Below are 15852 nucleotides of genomic sequence, written 5' to 3' on the forward strand. Positions count from 1 at the left end.
TTTTATCCGTTGAATACTTGAATTTATGTTTGCGATCGAGGGCTGTTTTTTGGATTCTTCCGAGCCTGTCTATAATCGAGTTAAAGATATCGACAAAAATAACACAAACTGATAAAATAAAATAGTGTAAAATTCGTTAAGTTAAACAATGTATTTGCTTATACCTGTTCCGGCTGTTCTGAAGATTTGCTGTGTATGTCGTCACTTGTCGTTGTCATTTTCTTTGTCGTCGTCATTTTCATCATCGACGTCATACTCATCATCGTCGTGGGTCTAAACGTCGTTATCGGTTTGGTCGAACGTATACTGTGTACCTATGCTCAGTGGCGTCGGAGAAGGGGGCAGAGGGGGCAATTGACCCCTCAGATATAATAAAGGGGGCCAAAGTATACTTTTGCCCCTCCCCTACTACATTAAAATTAAAGGGTATACAATCGTAAATTACGTAATACGTTTAATTTATACGTTTACTTATACAAAATCGGTCTCATTTTCATGAGTATGCGCTACAATATTATTATTATTATTATTATCGATTTATTATTTATTATTATAACATAATACTTTATAAACAATATATATTGTATATATGGTTTTTGTATACCTATTGTTTATTTTATTTTGTTTAGTTGTAAGATACTTTAATTGTTGATCCAAATTTTTATAAAGGCTAAATAAAATAAAAAAAATTTAAAAAAATACATAACAAACATTCTGAGTAAATCTTATAGACATTTTTTGTCGAATTGCTTTATCAACTTATATTGGGAAATTCCTCGACTAGCCACTATAGTGTTCTCACAACATACCATATTGTTTATTATTGGAATATCATTAGACTATTTATATGTTTTTACAGCTTATATACGTCGTTTACGATTAGGTTCCGATTGGCAATTAGTGATTACTGATTACCACTATTAAATGAGTACGCTGTCGACTGTCGTAGTGTCACCAGTATAATTGTTTGTTGTAACTAAGTTTGATTGTTTAAATACGTTCCACATACCTGCATTCTGCAATGGCGGTTCCCGATCCCCCAAAAAATATCAAAGACTTCTTCAAACCGAAAACATTCACAAATAAATATATAATAATTGTTAGGTTTTTTTATGTCTTGCCCCCCCCCCCTCATGAAAAATAGTTACTGCGCCACTGCGGCTATGCTGTACTAGTAATTCGATAGATTTCTTACAGTTTTATATAAATGTAAGTAGGTATTCAAATCAAACGCTATAAGCAGGCAATGACAAAATCCAGCAGTATAATTATTTCTGTGTATTGTTTAGCTAATAATATACATAAATTGAATAATATAAATAATAAATGATTATAAAATAAAGTCACAAAACATTGATTAAACCACTGTTTTTTTCCAAAGTTTTTTTCTTGGGCACATAATATGTTAGAACCACGACGCATAGGTATAGATAACTAGTAACTACCAATATAATATCAAATCTTGATTTGAGATAAAACAGATTTTGTTATTTTATTACTCTTTTTTTTTTTACCGATCACCTATAATATTATGTAGTAGGTAGGCTTAATTATAGGTACTTGACTAACTTACGACGTACCAAACGTAACTTAATTTTGAAGTTGCCGGCAAAATAAAAGCATCTGATTCGCGTTGTCTTTGTCTATTACTCTATCAGCCATTTATGGACTTACTAAAAATGATTCGAGTGGTTCGACCACTCAAAATTGTATGTAAATGTTTTTATAACATAACATGTATTTTGAACATCTAATTACGCAATAATGTTCAAACAATATAGCATACGAATGAATATAATACTATGAATAAATATTAAATAATACAACAAACTTATTGCAACAAAAAAGGTATATTTAATCACAAACAAAGAAAAGCCATCATTTATATCATGTTTTAATACACGAAATATAAAAAATGTAAAACAATTGTTATTATAGGTATATGCACCTATCTATCATGCATATCAAAAACAAAATATGAAAAAATTGAATAGGTACATCAAAAAGTATATAAAATAAATGATCGAATACATGATACTATATATATAATATATTTATATATCTATGATATTATCTGAAGGAAAATAAAGTTTATAGATTATTAATTTGTTATTCGTTATCTGAATAAAATACATTTTGAAAACCAGTAAGAAAAAGGTAAAAAAAAAATGTTCTAAAAGCAAAAAATAATGTATACTAAAGTGTGCATACAAATACAAAGAATTCAAAAAAAGTTGTAATTTAAAAAAAAAATGTGTATGAAAAAAGTTAATAAAAAATGCGCAAACCATCAACCTGAAACGTTAACGGTACTCCAAATAGTGCAGGCTGACTGTGGTAACTACTGGTAATACTAGCATAGAAGGTTAAACATAAATTATTCCACGTTCACAATACTTTGGCAGAAACATATTCTGCGTGCCACGTTCACGAAGCATTTCCAGACGCGTCTTTTGGACCTCTTCCACACTGATCTGCGCGCAGGTCTACTTGGGATTTCAGTCATTTTTGACAGCACTGTCTGCACTTGCGGGATAGTGTTCACTTCGCCATACTGGGGTGGGAGAATATTGATCTCTGGAGATGACTGGGTTTGAACTGCAAGTTTATGCCGTAGCTGCAGTGGCCCGCAGAAAGCTTTGATCCTGAGATCGACGGCCAGGTCCATCGCGTCGATCAGTGAGGATCGGTGATGGAGTTGCACTGATGTTGGTGTGGTCTAATAATATGATAAAATAAAAAGTGTAAAATTCTTAAACACCAAAGTCATACAACATTATATCATATGTACATACCCGCTCTGGAGATCTGCTGTGTACATCGTCGTTGTCATCATCGTCACCGTCTTTATCATCGTCATTGTCGTCGTCATTTTCATCATCGTCGTTGTCGTCGTCATTTCCATCATCGTCGTTGTCGTCGTCATTTCCATCATCGTCGTTGTCGTCGTCATTTCCATCATCGTCGTTGTCGTCGTCATTGCCATCATCGTCGTTGTCGTCATTTCCATCATCGTTGTTGTCGTCGTCATCTACATCATCTTCATTAGTCTCAATAGTCTCATTATAGTCGTCATTAGTGTTATCGTCGTCGTCGGTCTCGTCGTACATCTTTTTTTCAATAAAAACAATTGACCCTTCATGGGCAGTAGTGTTGTAGTTCCGTTTTCCGTTATCTCCAAAGTTTCCAATTTCCGATTAGTTTGTAATTGCCAATTTCTCAAGCCGGTATTTTGTCCCCATATTGTTCCCACGAGTAGGCATGAAATAAAACGTCGCACTGCGGCAGTGCAGCGTACCGCAGTGAAGGCAAATACTGTGGGGGGTGCCAAGTCCCCACAGGTTCCACGTGGACACACACTGACCTCTGTGCCAAGTACTCCCCCTTCACGAGTTTGGGGGTTGAGGGGTTTTTTTTCAGGGTTGTCTTTCCCTTAGGGCATTTGCTCAGCGCGAGCAGGCTGCCTCCGACCTTACCGGCCCTTTCTCCTATCACCTATTCAGAGAAAGAGCCGGCTCAGAATTTTTTATCGTGGTTTTCCTTCCACTAGGGCTTTGCTGGCGCTAGCAGGCTACCTCCAACCTGCCGACCCCAGCCAGTTAAGGCGAGGGCGGCTCTTGAAACTCCGGCTCCAACCGATTAAGGTCACAGCCGGGTTGGGACCACTTGGTAAGACCTAGTTAAAGGCCCGCAAGCTCCCCCACCACATCAAGGTGGATCCCGTCGGGGGAGTTCGTTAGCAAGTTATGTTATTTAAATTTTAAATTTTTAAATAATAGTTTTGTATAACAAACTATAAATTATTCAGTATAATGGGTACCTCATTCAAAGCTATCTTCATCATTGTAATGATGAAAGCACAGTCTATAATGTTTATTACACTTGTACACAAGGATAAGCATTAATGAGTTGAAAAGTTAACTGAATTTAAACATTAAACTTTTTAATTTAGTTAATTATTTTTGAGTTTCCGTTAGTTTAACTATTAATATATATATTTAATAAACTCTTCATTAAAGTACTCACTCATAGTAGAAACTAATCCTGATTTCTAATAGTTGTGATGTATTAAAAAAAAATAAGGTTAGCACTAATATCCACTATATCGGTAATCGGTATATTTATAATAATAATAATTTATTTGAAATCAAAAACAGTATACCTACTAACAAAACAATAAACATTAATGAATTCAAATATTAAATTCTCGAAAATATATAACATTTAAGTATATACTTGTACATGGTTCTATGTTTTTATTATAAATAAATAAATATTACGAAAAGCTAAGCTTGCTATACAGAATGAGGGAGATTGTTCAAAAACAATTTAGAAGAAATATGTTGATACAGCAAAAACTTTTTAAAAAATGAATAAATGCGTAAAATGTGTATAAAGATAATGAAAGAGCAAAATATGAAAAAAAAATACCTAACAAAATTACATTTTATAAATTCATAATCATAACATCCTTATAAACTAAAATATAATAAAATGAATTTATTGTTGATTATTTTAACTAAACTACACAGAATAATCATAATGTGGAAAAGAATTTAAATAGGTAATTAATTTTAAATTTCTTAAATCTAGTTCAAAATATTTACATAAATTCTACACCGATATTAATTGGACTACTGTGATACTTGTAACTGACATTTCTACATATTATCTTTTAAAATATATATTCTATTTACATTTTTTAAATATTCTTTTTCTAGAAAATTATTATCAAATCAAGCTTTCTATATAATTGATACACTAACTCGCTAAGTTTTACAATATTCATCAATATTTTTATGTTCAATTAAAACCAACTTATCTCAGTCAGTAATACAAATAATATTTCCTTTAATTTTTAGTTTAATAAACCTCTTGCGTGAATAAGAAACTACAACACCCAAGACGACTGTTTCTTGAGGTATTCTAAATATATTTACATTAAATGAATTATTTATTTATTCTTCAATTTTAATAATTTACGATCTATTTGAAATATATTATGTAAAAAAATACGAAAGTTACAAATCTAATTCTTTAATCATACTATTGCGATTCAAAGATTCAAAACCTTTTTTTAAATCTTAAAATAAACCAATAATCATATTATTACCATTATTATTACCTACTAGAAAAAATAAAATTCGAAATTCGAAGATAATAACAGTGCATTTTTTGTTGATTTGTGTTTCCGAAAACGAAATAACTTTCAGAAAAAAAATGTATGTAGAAAGTGATCTATAATATTATTTGTACATTGTTTAATATCATCCGATTTAATACTATGGCTATATAGAACGATTGATAACGTTATATAGGTCTATTATTATGTTTTAGGTATCGAACGATTCACTAAATGTGTACAATTAATAAATAAAATGTGTAATAAAATTAATATTCTTGAAAAAAGTCATGAGTTTAAAATTATAATTATAATCTTAAAAAAACAACTATTAAATTTCAATTTAAAAACGTTGGAAAAAAATAGAATGTTCTCTAACTTACAAATCGTTTTTTAATATTCTTAAAAATGTGGTTTTAAACCGTAGATGTAGGTATAATAAGTGTTCTCAATCGTACTTTACCGAACAATTTCGTTTTGATTACGTTTCAGGTCGTAAGTACTTACCTATGACATAACGGAAAAATGGATATTCGACTGTTCTCTGAGACGGTTATCATCTCCGTCGTCTGATCGCCGTTAGGTTAAGTTGCAAAAAGAAAAATTGTTTTTTAAAAATAATTAATGTAACACATTCCATAAAATAAACTGTTTTTTTTTTTAGCTAAACTAAATAATTATAATAATTGTTTATTATTCGACGTCGATACTGACCTGCCTGTAAACATCTGTGGTTGTCGCGTTTGATTTTTATTTATTTTCAGCCAGCGACTATTTTTTACTAAGGTGTTTTTCCATAGACTCACGCTCGTAACAAATATCGACTATAGTATTATTTTAACTTTACGTAAATATCTGTGATTTACTAAATTACACTAAATTTCATTATTATGCATTAATTAAATTATATTTTAATACTTATACCTATGTAATTAGGCATCTATGTGATAACACACATAATTATTACATAGCGATGCTGTGACAGCATCAACGATGTCAAATGTCAATTTATATTATTGTATTTTATTATTCGCATTCCATATTTTAGGGTTTGATTTGTAAAAATGATGTTTAAGTTTGTTTGTACGTCGGTGACTCGAGTTAAAATGCCACCCACTACAAAATGTCTATATATCCAACACGCATAACTACTCGATTATTTCAATAAATTATGTAAGTAAGATACCTTTTTAAATATACTTACAATTATAAAACAAAACATTGAATGCTTATAAAGAATATTCATTGCATCAGTTTTTGTTTTACTTGCTATGGACAGGCGTCCCGCGACACACCTTTAAAGGTACTTCCGGGGCAACTTCTAGTGTCTTAGACCAGGTACAGGTTCTACACAATATATGAGGGTTGCGACAATAAGCAATTACCTTTGCTATATTTTAACCGGTGAATCCGAGTTGGGTCCTGAATACTAGGGGCTAATCGCAGGTAGTGTATTAGTTGGGTCCCGGATTTTAAAAGATGCTATACTAGTTGGGTCCCGGATTTTTAAAGATGCTATACTAGTTTGGTCCCGGATTTTTAAAGGTGCTATACTAGTTGGGTCCCGAATTTTGAAAGGTACTTACTAATTGGGTCCTGAATTATTATAGGTATTCCACTAGTTCCTGAATATTTTTTGGTAAGTACTACACTACTACGCAATACTAACATTTTCATTCCCATTTTAACAGACTGTCTATGATCTATTTAGAGTTTAGACCACAGGTATGGTTAAAAATGTTTTTTACAGTTTTATTTTAAATATTAAAAATGCTAAAGTATAAGTAATTGATAGTTAATAAAAATATTATAATAATTTAAAATATTATACAATAATATTAATACAATTTTATTAAATTGAAAAGTAAATGAAAAGTACCTGTACGTATATAATATGACTATTGGGATATTATTCGTAATAAAAAAAGGCGTAAGTGGTTTTCGAGCATTCGTGTTATAATTTCAGTGTTATCGGTAATATCTGATAATTTTTGACATATCTTATAATAAACTATCTGGAACAGCGATAAATGCCGATTAAACCTCGACGAATTTCTATCGACGACTTTATATAGCTTACACGGTGCACACCTATCGTTACACGTTGGTAGTAAGTGTTCTGCATTCTAACTTCTAACCACTAGCACTATGGACACGATTCTAACGTTATGTTCAGTGAAAAGGGCAAAAAAATATATATTATAGAAGGATATAAATTTTCATTTCACAAACTTCTGAAAAATGATATTGAAAGATGGAGATGTATTCATAGATCATGTAAGTCATTTTTTAAATATAAAGAAAATCAATTTATTAATCAAAATTTGACACATAATCATAATTGTGATTCCGAAAAAATATTAAATAGGCAGATATTAAATAATAATTTAAAGAGAAAAGCTCAAGAAGCTATTTTTTGTACAGTCGAAAATCTAAATATTTTATGTAACAACAACACATTTTACGTAGATGGCACATTCAAAAGTTGCCCAAAAATATTTATGCAAATGTTTACAATACATACAATACATAATAATCATTATATTCCACTTATTTTTTGTCTACTCCCAAACAAACAAAAATAAATGTATACTCAAACTTTTCGGATGTTATGTAACGAATCCGAAAAACTTAATTTGAAATTTTTACCTCAAACAATATATGTAGACTTTGAAGAAGCTATTCATAATTCTATTTTATCAGTATGGCCGGAAATAAATATTTAAGGGTGGAGATTCCACTTAGGGCAGAGCTGGTGGCGGAAAATTCAAAATTTGGGACTAACAAACGAGTATAAAAGTGATTCTGAATTAAGTAAATATCTCAAATATTTTTTTGGCTTACCATTTATACACCCAGAAGAGGTGGAAAATTGTTTTATTGAAGATATAATGAGTATCCAACCGAACGCGGAACGACAGTAAAATTCGAGAATTCGAGAATTCACTGATTATGTTTTTGATAATTATATTAAAGAAGAATCGAGATTTCCACCAAAAATTTGGTCAGAATTTAATGCCTTGACAATGCAAACCACAAATTCCTGCGAATCCTTCCATTCTCATTTTAATTCTATGTTTTACACAGCACACCCAAATATTTATCAGTTCCTAGAAATTTAAAAAAACGTACAAATGAATACTTATATAAAAATGAGAAGTGTAGAAGTAATGAAAAAAAGAAACTACATTTTGCTAAAAGAAAAATTTATAGCTGATAATATGAATAAAAAAATTTCGGGAATAATCAATCGATTTGATTTTGTAAAATAAATGTCGTATACATTTTTACCAACACACATTATGTGATTTTTCCAAAAATATTATTTTATTTGTATTTATAATATTATTGTATAATTGTTTTAACATTTTTAATATTTTTTAACTTACACCTATATGGCTATATTTATATTATATATTATATATTTTTATACTTGGTTTTTAACCTTTTAAATATTTTTACCAACACAAAAGTGATTTATTTTTTTATGAAATTCTAGTAAAAAAAAAAAACTGTAAAAAACATTTTTAACCATACCTGTGGTCTAAATAGATCATAGACAGTCTTAAGTCTGTTAAAATGGGAAGGAAAATGTTAGTATAGTGTAGTACTTACCAAAAAATATTCAAGAACTAGTGTTGTAGCTAAAATAGTTCAGGACCCAACTAGTGTAGTACCTACAATAATTCGGGACCCAACTAGTGTAGCAATTATAAATTCGGGACCCAACTCGGATGCAGCCATTTTAACCAAGCCTATTTTGTTTCCTAGAAATACTGTAATAATATTTAGCCACGCTTGTGATTAATATAAATAATTCAACGGTGCATAGTAATCTTGTGAATAACACAATACATTTTCGAGTATACACATGACAACGTCCAGGATACGCACTCAGGAAAGTCGTATGGGGGCGTGTGCCGTTAGTATTTCCCGGTTCGATTGTCGTCGGACACAGCATCCGTGGGAACGATACTCGTATCTAGAGGGCTGGGAGAAGTAGAGGGTAGGCCTATATAGGAGACCCCCGAAAAGCCCATATTCAGATGTGATTTGATCAAAAGAGCCAGAGCACCTTCACGCTAGTCAATCTTTTGATTTTATTATTTGGACTTAGAAAATATTCGACTCAACTCGATATATTTCTGAACACTCTGAATAATACATTGTGACCAGTATTCTAGTGCAGATTATTCTAATCACAGTCTAAATTACATTTGTTTTATATTCTAAACAATAATAAGTACAACTTCATACCTCAAGCGTTGCAAATTAATTTAATACACCTCATCCTATTCCATTCAACGACACCTGTAGTCGCTAGACCACTACATTACGTAAGAATATTTCTGAAATATTGATTAGATCGAATGATTTTTAGCTTCAACAAAACACAGACTAGAGCTCTTCATCCATCGTTACAAGACCCACCCCGGGCAGACTTCTGCGATTAAGATGAGAGACATCGTCAAGCTTCGTTTGTGCCTAATCTTATAAGTAAGACTCACCCGCGGCAGACTCATGTGAGATTTTTCTATAACCGGAAGTATTAAGTTCACGGGTAGTGTGTCGTTCGTCGAGGCCGTGTTCCTTTCTTCGTGTAAAATGTTTAAAATTGTTCAATGTTTAAACTGTCGGGCTAGACGTAGGGAAACTATTCTCACCCAAACGGAATTAACAGTTGCAGCGTTACGTAAAACTTGTTTTGTTTCTACCTTCTAGCCGTCGTACTTGTTTTTTACGACGGTAGAACGCCAAAACCGATGGCGTTTGCCTTCGAGACTGTCAACTGTCAAGTGTTCAATTGTGCACTCAAAAGACGTGATAAAGAACTATACACATGACATATGTCCCTAAACATAGTGCAAATTACTAAACATAGCTTTTCTGGACTACCGGAACATATATTATGTGTGGAAAACCGCTGTGACAATATCATTCGCTCTCGGCAACTCACTGAATTTGACATGTGGCTAATTACAACCACATGCGGCGAAATCCGCTGCCTTCAAAATCTACTAAACTCTATTTTTGTTAACTACGCCGAAAAGAAGCCTTCGGTGATTTTTGTCAGGTCCTCTGTGAAGAAATATACCACCATAGATATATTTACCCATTACCGAGAAGTAATTTATTTGCTTTTTTCTATAGATCGTTAGCTTTCAAGTGGACACAATAATAAAAATGTTGTATTGTGGTCCTGATAGTGTATGATGCGTTTATATTTACCATCAGGTGCGTAGACTGGAAATCGATCAAATCGACTTAACTCCTTTAATTTTTCATAAAATTCAGAAAATAAATCGAATTCCATTCTATCTGAAATAATTATTTCGTAATAAACTTTAATATACGGCTCACATCAAGTCAGAGGACGCACTGGCATAATATAAAAATAAAAGTTAAAATGATATAGGATAGAACTTTTCCAGAATAGCAGAATAACTCATACAACTGTTATGATTATTTATTGATAACAGGTGTCGATAACAAATTAATATCATAGTATACCTAGTTCAGAAACTTCTTCAGTATCTATTTAGTATCGTAATGCCTACAATTAAAAATTACTAGATTCGGGTAACCGTTTCAATATTATTATTTTGATTTCACAAAAAGTTACCTATTGATGTAATAAATTTAAAATATTACATGAAGTGTAAAAAAAGAGTTTCCATTTCATGAAATGGATAAAATATATGTCCGTTTCATGAACTTAAGTTTGACTTCCGCGACATATGATCGCAGTTTATGAAATGGATATCCATTACATGAAAAATACGGTTACCTACACTAAATGGATGCGACATATATATTATATTGATCATTGCTGCGGTAAACTGTTATGGATATGTTGATTTTTATTTTATAAAATTAATTTGTTGACATATTTGATTTATTTGTTTGATTTTGTGTTATTCGAGCATTATTACGCATTTTCATTATCTTAGATTTAGATTCTAAACAATGAGTAAAAAAAAAATAAATATTCAATAATATTATATACTTAATAACTGGCCAGAAAATATGTAACTTTACAATTTTAAGATCAAACTCTTTAGAATTCATTAGTAATAGTTTATAATAGTTTAAAATCTACTAAATTTGTTTATTTCTAAATGCATTTTGGCAAGAAACGTATAGTTGTTATAGTGTACAATTAATGCTGTAGGTTTTATATGAATGTTCCCAATTCATCAATGTTAAGGTTTACTATTTAATTAATCAATTATAATAATAGTATTAATAAATAGAGTAAGTTCTATAAAATAATGAACATTTGAATAATCAACAATACAGTATGTATAATATACTTTACATAAATATAAAACAGTTATACATTTTATTTATTCTCTGTAACAAATAATTTCAACAATACTTGGTTCGATTAATACTGGATTTAATCAACGAAGCTGCTTAATATTTCATTCAGAAGTAATAGTATTAAACTAAAATAAATTATTGAAATAAGTTAATATAGATAATAGATGAAATCAAAAGCAATATACCAGCAAAATCATAGACTTTATACTATTAGACAAGAACTGTTTATAACAACAGCATGAGGGCTGCGTAACGTCTTACTATAGTTCCTGTGAATTGTGATGTTAAAACAGTCATAAAAAAATGATGACCATACATTTTGGATTTTTTTAAACGCTGTAAGAAAATGTTTGAATCATCTTTTCTTAAAATAACAAACTTTTTTACTATCAAATAAAAATTGTATAATCAATAATAATACATAGGTACCTATGTCCCATACATCGAAAAACATTATTTTAATTCAAATTTTTTCTTATCTGCACAAATAGAGATCAAATATTATTATATTATTATTACTTAAAAAACTATAGTTATATTTATATATTATCATCGACATTTTAATAGATATAGGTAATAGGTTGTACAATAGAACAGTACGAAAACAAGTTTTACCATATATTTTTACTTTAATATCGTGTCTCAAATTGACCACATTATTTTACCATATAACAATAATAACATGTCAATAATTTAATTTGAGTGTAATCACTTTTATACATGGAATTTTACAAAATATGTATTACTTAGAACTAATTTTATCATACGTATAATATAATTTAATTAATTGTATCCAACAAAAATGACGAAATAATGCAATGTTAATAGTCTTTGATCTCGAAAGTTAAAATCACGACATTATTGAGCCCATTTTCCGCGACGCTTATCTCGAAATTCTCTGATGCCGTTTTTCGATTTTTTTTTTCAATTTTCCAAATATAAACCGGTTGCCAATAGTCAATACCACGTCATCAAGGCCGGTGTCAACAACGGCGCAGTAGTATTGGCGACGGTCAATGGCCAAATCTTTATAGAAGTGGAAACCAACTTTGTTGAATTATCACTATTGAGGCCAGTTTCCCAAAGTCCTGCGCCACATCGTCTTCCCGTAAACAAATACCGGTATCAAAGGCCACATCTACGCTGTTGGGAGCACACAAAGCCCTGCGCTACATCATCTTTTCATAAACAAATACCGGTATCAAAGGCCACATCTACACTGTTAGGAGCACCGAATACATCATGTGCTGATACAATGGCGGCAAATTTAAAACGCCGAGCCGCAGAGTACATACCAGTCATTGAGAGTGATGGCTGTCCCTTTGTTTCAATGCGGACATTATTCTGCAAAAGCCACGAGTCCTCAGATAACAGCGACGATGGGCGTGCACAAACAAAGTTCCAGCACAATACTCCTGAGGCATTGAAAAAATGAACATTAGGAATTTGGCTGAATTTTTTAAGCTAAACGACATAATAACAGCGATGCGGGTAACCATAGTTCGCGAAGCAGTAATTGTTATGCGAGGCGCCGCAATTAAATTGGCGGAAGCAATAAAACAAATTGAAAATGTATTGGGTAAGTGATATTTTTTGTAGTGATGGGAATAATCGAGAGAAAATAATCGATTTTTTTGGTACAATTGTGTATAGGATGATGGACCGGATTTTTCAATACTTTCTCATGGCCTCCGATACCAGTATCTTTTTCCGGGAAGACGGTGTGGTGCAGGGCTTTGGGACTGACATCCTGGGCACTGGTCTCGATATTGATGGTTGAGCAACCGGAGTGGGTTTCTGCTTACAAAGTGATGAATTGGCCGGTGACCGTCTCCAATATTGGGGCTCCGTCGTTGGCACCGACCTTGATGACGTCTTGTCGCCTAACCTGATGAGGTGGTGTCGGTAACCGTCGTTGGCTTACGCCTAGACCACAGAGATTTGACATGGGTTACCCACCAATATAGTTTGACGACAGCAGGTGATGTTCCATCCATAATATAATAGTAGATAAATCTTTTTGTTTTTTTATAAAACAAGTATGTCTGTGTATTGCAAAAATGCTAGTGAAGACAGACAAATAATCGCCTAGTGTTCATTACTTTTATGGTAAATTTTGAAAACCATTAAAAACAAATTCTATGTTTTTATATAAAGCCAACAGGGTATAAATTATTAACTTGAAGAGACAAACTTCCTTTATAAATTGACACAGTCAATGTTTTTTTTTTCGAATTCGATCAATCGATGCTTTTGTTTATTATTAAATTTGTAGCTATGGATATAAACTATTACTATTATATTGAAAATATACTACAAAATATTTGTTTTATCGCAGGGTGGCACGGTCGTACACCTAATCTGCGGAAACGCTCTTTTTAGCAATAAAATCCTTGCCACACATCATACGAGTTCCAACCGACCGTTCCCCCCACACGGAACGCCTGGCTAATGACTAGTAGTAGCTGAAGCCTTATTTGTAGTACAAAAAAAAAGTATTTATTATTTTTCCGCCTAAACAATTATTTAAGATTAAGATAATACACCTTAAATATATACTGTATAGCCTATATATATATATTTAAAGTATATCTTAAACCGTAATTCTAGTACCTACGCACCATAAGAACAATGTAATTTTTCAGCAGGGCCGGAGACTTGCAGCATTCGCTAATTATTATTGGCTCTAGCAAATAGTGCCACGGAGACTCATGTCAATATTATGTTACAATGATCTCAGATATTAAATTTGAAAATTATTTTTGTTTTTTGTACTTGTATCATCTTAAAAACTGGCCAAGTGCGAGTCGGACTCGCGCTCGAAGGGTTTCGTACCATTATATTCTATAAGTACCGCAAAAAAATCATGTTTGTTGTATGAGAGCCCACTTAAATATTTATTTAATTTTATTATTGTATTTGTTGTTGTAGTGGCAATAGAAATACGTCATCTGTAGAAATTTGAACCGTCTAAGTATCACGGTTCATGACATACAGCCTGGTGACAGACGGACGGACGGACAGCGAAGTCTTTGTAATAGGGTCCCGTTTTACACTTTGGGTACTGAACCCTACAAAGAGGGTCATGTTTTATACCCAGGGATTTATACCATATGTATACGTGGTATACGTAACAGGATGATGTACTTGGAAATTGAAGGTACCAAAATATAATCTTTCTACACTGTTATAACGGTAGGGTTTGCATTATATCGTATCCAATTGTTACTCATCAAAATAAAAGATCTATAAATTGTCAACATTTCACTCAGGACCCAAAGAAATCTGTGCAAAACGGTTTTATGAGGTGCCTATACAAATATAAAACATTTGATTATAAAAAGTCATTACATTTTTGGTATATGCTTATAAATATAATACATAAAAAAATATTTTGAGTTGGATTATAATATAATGTCTACACCCATATGATCTATATCAATATGAGTTTTTTCTAGAAACACTTAATGACCATTGGGACATCTGAGAATACCAAATTATCAATAGAAGAACTTTAACTAAGGTATTTATGGACGGTACTTTGTTGACGGAGCAAAGAGATTATTATAATATTAATAGTTATTGTTTATGAAATGTATTGCTTACTCGTGAATGAACAAAACTTATTCGGATGTGAAGTACTGGACTACTTAACATATAAGTCTCAAAACCAAGTTATACAATATTACTTTAAATACAGTTATATATGTAACTTAGCTAATATATACACGTATACGTCGTGTACTGTATGTTCACACCATCTAACGTTTGAAAGTTTATAGACTGCGAGTGATATCTAGACAGATATAATATATCATCGGCAAATACACGGTAAGGCGAGTAAATTGCATTCTTCGATCGTGAGATTTACGATCTGCAAATATGCCTTTAATATAATATTTTGATACTTCGCCATAAAATTGTTGTGATTATGAAATTATTGTATTATTATTGTTTAATTAATAGCGGCCGACAGCAAGTACTTGCCTAACCTACGACTTACCAACCAGATTCGTCTTAATTTTGTTCGCAAAATAAAAGCATAGATTCGCGTTCATAATTGTCTATGGGTATGAATAGCTTAAATGAAATAATATTATTACATATTTCATTATAATGAATATTATGTTTTTACTTATTATCAACTATTTAAATTGTTTATTATTCCTAAAGTAAAGATCTCACTAAGCTTTGTATAAGTTTATTTTTTAATACTTTTAGGATATTGTATGTTAAAAGTCATTTTAAACGAAATGTTTTTACATATGTTTTTATGTTAATATTTTATTATTCTTTTTTGCTAGTAATATTTAACTAAAAAAAACATTTATTTTCTTGAGAAAAGAATTTCTATTTGTTTTTGTTCAATTATTTTATAAGTGCAGATAATAATACATAAAAAAAAA

At 31.3% G+C, this 15852-nt stretch overlaps 1 protein-coding gene across 1 annotated transcript; it reads right to left on the reverse strand.

Annotated features, from left to right (window-relative positions):
• Positions 1-2377: 2377 nt before the first annotated feature.
• On the reverse strand, positions 2378-3110 carry LOC111035740 (pheromone-processing carboxypeptidase KEX1-like). The gene is made up of 2 exons (XM_022317490.1): positions 2796-3110; positions 2378-2719 (listed from the first exon to the last, which is right to left on the reverse strand). Exons 1-2 carry the CDS (start codon positions 3108-3110, stop codon positions 2378-2380), a joined length of 657 nt encoding a protein of 218 aa, XP_022173182.1.
• Positions 3111-15852: the final 12742 nt, after the last annotated feature.

Source organism: Myzus persicae, unplaced genomic scaffold, assembly GCF_001856785.1.
Source record: "Myzus persicae strain clone G006 unplaced genomic scaffold, MPER_G0061.0, whole genome shotgun sequence".
NCBI classification, from domain to species: Eukaryota; Metazoa; Arthropoda; class Insecta; order Hemiptera; family Aphididae; genus Myzus; species Myzus persicae.